General features: G+C 39.9%; 1 protein-coding gene across 7 annotated transcripts in view; it reads left to right on the forward strand.

Moving 5' to 3' along the window:
• The first annotated feature begins 3,855 nt into the window (after nt 1-3,855).
• The window catches only part of LOC107725277 (vascular endothelial growth factor A-A-like), an 18,060-nt gene continuing 12,545 nt past the window's right edge, over nt 3,856-9,370 (forward strand). For 5 of the 7 annotated variants that reach the window (XR_001638104.1, XR_001638105.1, XM_016534487.1 and 2 more), the window contains exons 1-2: nt 3,856-4,554; nt 6,435-6,477. Coding sequence is in view for 5 of the 7 variants with exons in the window: in XM_016534487.1 (XP_016389973.1) it covers nt 4,489-4,554; nt 6,435-6,477 (109 nt within the window). In the remaining 2 variants the exon portion in view is untranslated. Of the gene's footprint in view, nt 4,555-6,434; nt 6,478-8,046; nt 8,090-9,370 lie in introns of all 7 variants that reach the window. The other 2 variants (XM_016534489.1, XM_016534488.1) reach the window with 2 other exon arrangements.

The raw sequence follows: 9,370 nt of genomic DNA on the forward strand, positions 1-9,370 counted from the left end.
AATCCGTTTTTAAGGAATCATTTGAACCATGATCAGCCCCGAGTCAGTTATAGGACAGAATAAGTACTCAAGATTCTGTGGGACATGCTGATCATCGGTGAGCATTTATACAGCAGCTGCAATTCAACAATATGCTCCAGCAGGCCTGCGTGTGTTTAGTGTGGGTGTTGATGCTGACAGGGCTCATTAAGTATCTCTGCCCGTACGTTAACATGCTCCTGACATCAGCAAAAGCTAGGGAGGCTTTTTACGCTGCAGATGAACCTGCATGTTGTTCTTCAATTAAATCCTGGTAAGGAATGCCATAGCAGGAGTTCACCACATCTCCCTGCTCACGTCATTTCGCCGCTTAAGGAACTTCCCCAATCCAGCATCTCTTTCTTTCACACTCTTCAGTTCCTCGCTGACCCTGTCTTCCTCGGTGTAACTCTCTCCATTATTATGCAATGCATTTGCAAGCTCTGTGTTGATCTGCAGCAGCTCATGTTATCGTTGTGACTCCCTTGGACATGAGGCCCAGACTAAATATTTTCACAGAAAACATGTGAGACGTCTTAAAGAAGTCCAAATGGCCTTTAGGATTAAGGAGCGGCGTTTGTGGGTAGGGTCAGTCCAGCAGAGTAGGTGCGTCCAGTCCCGAGAGAACGGGTTCGGTTATCTGCCTTAGTTTCAGATAACAATCTTTTGCAGCTTGGCTTTTTATTTGGAGTGCAGCTGTGAGCAATATGTTTGTGGATACGCGTGGTGTGAATTATCTGAATGTGTCCTCCGCTCTGTGTCAGAAACTATCAGGCCCTTTACAAAGACATAATACACTCAGACTGTTGGACAAGGCGACAGATAAACCTGGGGGACAGACCTTGGTTGGAGTGAGGTTTTCGATGCAAAAATCACTTATTAAAAAATAGAGCAGGAGGCTGAAATGTGAGCTTACGGACAATGTGTCCTTGACGATAGTATCAAAGAAAAACCTAAGAAAAAGATTCAATTGAAATCTAAATATACACTTTTCAGTGTAGTATAGAAATGAAATCTAATCAGAGTGTGCATCCTCATATGAGAATATTAAAATCTGAAATCATGTATATATATATATATATATATATATATATAGACTTGAATAAAACCAATGCATTTAGATTGTTGAATTATATGGGCATGAATTCTATTGATGTGACTGTGAGAGCGTTATAGGGCCATTAAACATACTGTATACAAAATATATAGCTTGACACATCATGTTGTAGCTGCTCTTAATATGTGAACACTTGTAAAGTTGATTTCTATAGATTATCAGCATGTTAGGCAGTGTCTACACAGTGCCCTCTATGGGTGAAACTGAATAAATGGACGTTGTGAAGAGATCTACAACAAGTACTTGTTCTGCTCAATCAAATGAATTCATCATCAATTCCTTTATATGAACACAAGCTCTTTCTCCTCTCTACTAAGATAATTCATTCTCACTTGAGTTCAAGAAAATCAACAAAGATCTCCCTGGATGCATTCAGAAAGCTATGGAATTTTTTTTGCCTTATGCTTCAAATGCAGTGGCCGTTATTGCCTGTTGGATCACTCTCGATCAGTGTTTCTCAACCAGGGGTTCATGGACCCCTAGTGGTCCTTGACGTAAGGCCAGGGGGTCCGTATAAAGTATGAATTTTTGTATAAATTTTGTATATTTTGACATGACATGTTCCCATGAAAGAAAAATCCAATATAGCTGATGATATGGCCAAATACTGGACAAGTCAACTAACTTGAATTATACTTGACTGCATTTGGTCCTCACAATGACACAAAGGATACATTGATGAGTCAATTTTGTTCTGGGGGTCCTTGAGGATGGTTCTGAATTGGACTGGGGTCCGGTACGCCAAAAGGTTGAGATTCACTGCTCTAGATGTCCAGTCGATGCCCCCAAACATGCTTATTAAAGTTTTACTAAAAGCTCATTCATTATATGAAATCGTTTTTTCTCCAGGATGACATTTATCACTGAATACTAGTACTGTTATTGTGCCAAAGCATGAGTGCATGGTTTACAAGTTTATCAGGCCAAATAGTTCCACAGTGAGAAACAGCAGAGGTTACTTATCACTCGAGGATCAAGTTAGCGAGGATAAGGACAGAGCATAAAGAGAAGGAGACTTTAAGTGGCTGGCAACCATAGTAACAGAGTAAAGTGCCTGACTCTGAGCGCTGTGGGAGAGAAGGCCGTGACCCATCTGTGGCAGGGAACATGGGGAATGAGTTTTTTTTTTTTGTGTGAGTGAGAAAGAGGTCATGGTGATTTCGAAGGGAAATGAAGCTACGTCTAAATCTCCCATCTTTCTACTGGGGCGCCATCCTTGAGTCTTCACGTACCAGCAGATTGAATTAGATTTTCTCAGCAGTAGTACTCATGGGAACTTGGAAGCCCCAGTATTACCCTCTGCCACCTCCTACGGCCCGCAGGGGAGTAAACATCAGCTCATATTTTCATTCATCCACAAGTTTTTTTTTTGCCTTAGTTTCAAAATATGACAAGCACAGGTAGCTGTTGCCGATGGAGACATGCGTGACAGGCACATTTGTGAAAATGAAAAACTTTTTTAATGTTTACATACATATTTAGAAGATCAAACATAAACTAGGCATCATTCATAAAGCATGTGAACCTGTAATATTAGAAGTCTGTAAATATTATTGTGGTAGTTTAAATGTTTATCACAGGGATTCCAGTGTAATTCCTTTACAGTTAACTAACGGTTTGTGTAACCTCTGTGTGACATACTTATATAAAGTTCTATTATTACCTTTAAAACTCAGTCAGTATTTGAGAAACTGGCTTGATTTTCAAACTAATGTTCCTTTTATGTTTATTAAAGCCAACTCTGACATTATACACCTATTTTACACTTATTCTGCTATATCGATGAGATGCAAAGATTTTTTTCTCTTTGGTGAAACAAGTATAAATCTTGCTTTGCTCTGTACTCTTCCCAAGACACTTTTCTTTCAGTAGAAACATATGTTGTCAACTTATTTGAACACTTGAAAAGCAGCAAATAAGTTTGTTTTGGCATAATTCAACACAATAAACCTTCACAGGACTCCCTCACCCAGACTCTCAGGCAATCCAGGGACCCTCAATATATTGCAAAATGCTAGATTTTCTCAATAATAGAAACATAAGGAACATTTATGTATTGTAAAGAAAATCCTATATGCCTGCAGTACTTTCATTCATCAGCTGCAGTTACCCACATAAAATACATACAAGTTAACAATTACAATTTTAAATCTAAAGCATTTTTTAATATGAGTTCATTTTAATTTCAACATTTACAATACATTATTGAAATTAAAAGTTGTGTCTGTTAATATTATTTAATGGACTTGAGCTAACATGAACTAACATTAACAAAGATGAATAAATATTGTAACAAATGTATTGTAGTTAATGTTAGTTGATGCATTAACTAATGTTAACAAATGAGACCAGATTGTAAAGTGTTACCTTAATTTCCATAATGTTTAAAGAAGAACTAATGGTTGATTAGCATTTATCAAGTCACATCCTTTCTTTTAGGAGGCCCACGAACTTGTCAAAGCTGTACAAAACGAACTGGAAGATGTGTGAGGAAATATGGATACAGTTGAAATGCTTTTGTAGACCCATATCCATTTTTGGACTGTCTATGAATCTGAATAATCCACACGCAATGGGAATTATGCATACTTTCCTACCTTCTGAAATTCTGTTGAAGTGAGTCAAGCCCTTCGCATTGGAGCATCATAATCTACGTCGACTCCGGCTGGCCAATCAGCGCCTGTGTGCCGATTCTCTCAAGATTGCAGATCTGGCAAGAAGCGCTGAAAGACAGAGCGAGCGCAAAGTGACAAGACCTCCCCATACCGCCAGATAACATCCACAACGATATAAGACAACAAAAGCCCAAGCAATAGCAGAAATAAGACGAGGAAAAGAAGGAAACGTCTGCTGCAGTTGAACCAGGGATTGCCATTGGATCACTTTATACCCGCACATGTAATGTCTTGCTCTTAAGGATAATCATATGCGCAAAAGCCGTTCCCTGGCCCGAAAGTCGCGCGTGCAGAGTGGGAAACTTTTTTGTTTGTTTTGTTTTGTCTGTGACGTTTTGGAATTCGATTTATTAAACGTCGACTTTTCCGTTATACTGTGGCGAAAAGGAGGACCAATATAGTGTGGATTTTCTCCGGTTTCTTTTATTTATTATTATTTTATTTTACTGCAACTGCTATTATTTATATTATTATATTTTCTGGAGGAGCGCTAACGCTCAAGAAGTTCATTTTAGTGGATTCGACGCAGGTGCTTCGGTCCTGAAGGGCAGAATGGAATTGTTACTTTGACCCACGATATCACACGGTTCATTCATATTCATATTCCGCTTTGAATAGTTTTGAGAGCCAGAGACTCTTCAGTGACGCTCGCCGCAACACACCACTGGAATTACAATCATGAACTTTGTTGTTTATTCGCTACAATTATTTTTTGCGGCTCTCCTTCATCTTTCTGCTGTAAAGGTAAGGGCTTTGTAATTCGGTGCGTTTGAAATGTCGCTGAAAGCATATAATTGAAAGGATAAAGCCATTCGTTTGTTATTAATGTGCAAACGGAGGTCAGATTACACGCAAGAGGACGAAAATGAATTTGTCCACAGTGCCATTACACAATTTATACACTATTACCTGAAGTTTCACACGGAATTTCCTGCTTAAAAGTTACTGCTTAAAAGAATACTGTTATGTCAGGAATATCTATCAATACTGTGGTGGTATACAGTTGCCCGACCAGTTTCTATCCTCGGAAGTACAGGGATTTAATCTCAATTAGACCTTTTTTTTTATATAAACACAAATTTCCAGTTGAAGCAGTTATGTTAGATATAAAACAGACGACGTGCTCTAACGGGAGTATCCATACGGGTTATTCTGTTCTGTTCAATCAGTCAGAAGGGAATTGCTTACTAGTAAAACTGTGAAAACAGACACATTGACTTTTTTTTTGCATTTTATTAGTGCTCGCGATACCTTAATACTTGACATAATGCAACCAACTGCTTTCTTGACGAGAATAATGACATTGAACATTGAAATAATGTTACCTGAACGCCTTCGTTTCTTTGTCTCCCACCTAATTAATTCATTTACTCGAATCGTGATATGGCAACGCGTGTTTGATGTCGTGAAACAAATTTGTATGAGGTAAACTACCGTCGTTTGTTTGTCGGTTGGTTGGTTAGTTAGTCGTCATTGTCCTAATGTTAGGTGCACAATATGAAACATGTCTGCTTAGATATAAAGCAGATGGTCTGTGAGGCAAACCGGCGAGATTCTCACGCAACACCGAGAGCTGTTGCGCCAGTCCACACACCACCTGCAGTTACGCGACCAACCAGCAGCCGATCACGCTCTCTCTCGCTGGCGAGACTAATCTGTAGGCGGGAAAAAAGAATAGTCTGAGCTGTAGCAGGAGAACCATTCTGCAGCCGTTTTGAATGACAAATGAACTCCCATACTAAGATTTTATAAGATGAAATTCCATTAAAAAAAATATTATAAGAGATTCTATATCCTGAGAGAGAGAAAAAAAACTACTTTCTGAAAGCACTTACTAGATTTTGAAAGCCTCTCTGGTTTTAAGGGCCTGGGGCCCACTAGAGGGTCTCAGCAAGGGGACCATAGGATGACTTAAAATTAAAGTAAGTCTTACTTAATCTAACTACAGTTTGGGTATATTTGCGATTACAGGGCTTCTTTAGATGTACCCACACTAGATCGTAGTTACACTTGAGGTACTAATATGTGCTCTGTAGGGGTAGATAAGGTACAAATACCAATATATACCCATGTAAAAGGGTACAATGTGTGTAGCTTTGATGCAACTGCCCTAGTGACAAGCTGTTGTACACCCTAAATGTTTGGTTTTTATATTTCCTCTGACATTGCCCATAAATTGACATCATATTTCTTGCTTTTTTATTTTTACCGAAGGAATTACAGTTCTCGAAACTAATGGAATCATGAAATGAACTGCTGTTTATTATCTGTTGAGACTGCAAGTTAATGGTAATTACAGGTTTGGAAAACAAGCAGCTTTTTCACCATTACAGCAGTACCAGAGGAAATATTTCAGCCTAAATAGTGGCGCCTTTGATTATTTTCTTGGCCAATGGGAGTCAAAAAGGCTGAGAACCACTACTTTAAACTCCTTTAATAAGAGTCCTCAATCCTTACTTGTGTACTAAGCATCTAATTCTACATTCTGACCACATATAGCATAAATGAAGTTCATTTAGTTGCGCTACGCTGTTGGTTTCTTTCAGTGGTGTATAACACAGGTCAGATTATAACTTGCTTTACGTGTTCTGTCACTTAGAACTGTCACTTCTCTGTCCTAATAGGCTGCCCACATACCCAAAGAAGGGGGCAAGAGCAAAAATGAGGGTAAGTCTCTTTTTATGTGCAGTGTTCATAAATGTTGAAGTATGTATGATATGAAAAATGTTTTGGAAATGGGGCTAAGAGTCCAGCACCACCTGGAGGACATACATGTAATGACATTCTTAAGGCAAAGATTAAACTGCAAATGGTTTTATTCCAGTCCTGAGGCAGGTAATAGGCCTATATAGTCCATCCAATGCTGTATGTTTCCAGTTATCTTTTGTTACGCAGCACTGTTTCTCCTAAATCAGTTTAATATCACACTGAGCCTGAACTTACATACATATTTGCTTGGGCACTCAAGATTAGGAGTCAGGGCATATTTCCCACCCTCATTAGGATCGTCAAAGTGAATAATTTATTCTACCCGCAAGCAACCTTGTGTGGAGTCATTGACCATGGCTGAGTTTGTTTATTAACAACGATTGCATGATTTATTCCTGATTTGTCCTCAAGGTCACAATTATTTGTTAGCAGTGGACCTGGTTGTTTGTATAGAGTCCCTGTTCCGTTTCTGGGGAAACGTGTATTGTTATTTTTACGCCATTCCCAATCTGCTTCCATTCATAAGCACTTTCCCACAATGTAGAGCTCCTATGCTAGACGGTTTTGCTTTGCATTAAATGAACATATTGAATCTTGGTTAGTAGTAGTCAGTTTCTATTTGATTAATAACAAACAGAACCACAGTGTGACTGGCTACGAGTTACTAAATCAAAGCAGACCATGTGTGACTTTGCACTTCGCTAAATAAAGATATGAGAGATACAAACAAAATGGCCATAAATGAAGAAGTGCCATGCTAAGGCACTGGCTGAAATGTGGCTGGTACCACCAACTGATTACCAGCAATTATTGACTTTATCATGATCAGCATCATGAATGCAGTCGTGTTTGGATTTCTTGCATGGCTCTGGGGCACTGACAGATTCATGGGTGGCAGGGAGTGTCAGGGAGGGTGGGCTTCTCATGGAGGTCAGGTGTCTGCAGTGAAGCCTGGCGCCACACTGCCTGAGGTCATGCTTTTCCCTGGCAGTCTGCGGGTCATGAGGCACGTGATCAGAATGAATGATGGGAAGCCAGTTTAGGGAGGTTTACAGATTAGGGTGGATGTGCAAGTGGGGCACATGTGCTGGTGTGTGTGCCTCAACATTTTTTTTTATTCCCACTTGGGAAAGTGAAGTCCCCAGTGAGCAGAACAGGCCTGTGTGAGGTGTTATGCCACGGATTGCTTTAATGGTGGGCCTTGCTCAGGAAATGTTTTTGCACAAAAAAAAAAAAAAATACCAGAGGAAATATTTCAGCCTAAATAGTGGCGCCTTTGATTATTTTCTTGGCCAATGGGAGTCAAAAAGGCTGAGAACCACTACTTTAAACTCCTTTAATAAGAGTCCTCAATCCTTACTTGTGTACTAAGCATCTAATTCTACATTCTGACCACATATAGCATAAATGAAGTTCATTTAGTTGCGCTACGCTGTTGGTTTCTTTCAGTGGTGTATAACACAGGTCAGATTATAACTTGCTTTACGTGTTCTGTCACTTAGAACTGTCACTTCTCTGTCCTAATAGGCTGCCCACATACCCAAAGAAGGGGGCAAGAGCAAAAATGAGGGTAAGTCTCTTTTTATGTGCAGTGTTCATAAATGTTGAAGTATGTATGATATGAAAAATGTTTTGGAAATGGGGCTAAGAGTCCAGCACCACCTGGAGGACATACATGTAATGACATTCTTAAGGCAAAGATTAAACTGCAAATGGTTTTATTCCAGTCCTGAGGCAGGTAATAGGCCTATATAGTCCATCCAATGCTGTATGTTTCCAGTTATCTTTTGTTACGCAGCACTGTTTCTCCTAAATCAGTTTAATATCACACTGAGCCTGAACTTACATACATATTTGCTTGGGCACTCAAGATTAGGAGTCAGGGCATATTTCCCACCCTCATTAGGATCGTCAAAGTGAATAATTTATTCTACCCGCAAGCAACCTTGTGTGGAGTCATTGACCATGGCTGAGTTTGTTTATTAACAACGATTGCATGATTTATTCCTGATTTGTCCTCAAGGTCACAATTATTTGTTAGCAGTGGACCTGGTTGTTTGTATAGAGTCCCTGTTCCGTTTCTGGGGAAACGTGTATTGTTATTTTTACGCCATTCCCAATCTGCTTCCATTCATAAGCACTTTCCCACAATGTAGAGCTCCTATGCTAGACGGTTTTGCTTTGCATTAAATGAACATATTGAATCTTGGTTAGTAGTAGTCAGTTTCTATTTGCTTAATAACAAACAGAACCACAGTGTAACTGGCTACGAGTTACTAAATCAAAGCAGACCATGTGTGACTTTGCACTTCGCTAAATAAAGATATGAGAGATACAAACAAAATGGCCATAAATGAAGAAGTGCCATGCTAAGGCACTGGCTGAAATGTGGCTGGTACCACCAACTGATTACCAGCAATTATTGACTTTATCATGATCAGCATCATGAATGCAGTCGTGTTTGGATTTCTTGCATGGCTCTGGGGCACTGACAGATTCATGGGTGGCAGGGAGTGTCAGGGAGGGGGGGCTTCTCATGGAGGTCAGGTGTCTGCAGTGAAGCCTGGCGCCACACTGCCTGAGGTCATGCTTTTCCCTGGCAGTCTGCGGGTCATGAGGCACGTGATCAGAATGAATGATGGGAAGCCAGTTTAGGGAGGTTTACAGATTAGGGTGGATGTGCAAGTGGGGCACATGTGCTGGTGTGTGTGCCTCAACATTTTTTTTTATTCCCACTTGGGAAAGTGAAGTCCCCAGTGAGCAGAACAGGCCTGTGTGAGGTGTTATGCCACGGATTGCTTTAATGGTGGGCCTTGCTCAGGAAATGTTTTTGCACAAAAAAAAAAAAAAA

The sequence above is a fragment of the Sinocyclocheilus rhinocerous genome, unplaced genomic scaffold (assembly GCF_001515625.1).
Source record: "Sinocyclocheilus rhinocerous isolate Xijiao unplaced genomic scaffold, SAMN03320098_v1.1 scaffold967, whole genome shotgun sequence".
In the NCBI taxonomy this organism is placed as follows: domain Eukaryota; kingdom Metazoa; phylum Chordata; class Actinopteri; order Cypriniformes; family Cyprinidae; genus Sinocyclocheilus; species Sinocyclocheilus rhinocerous.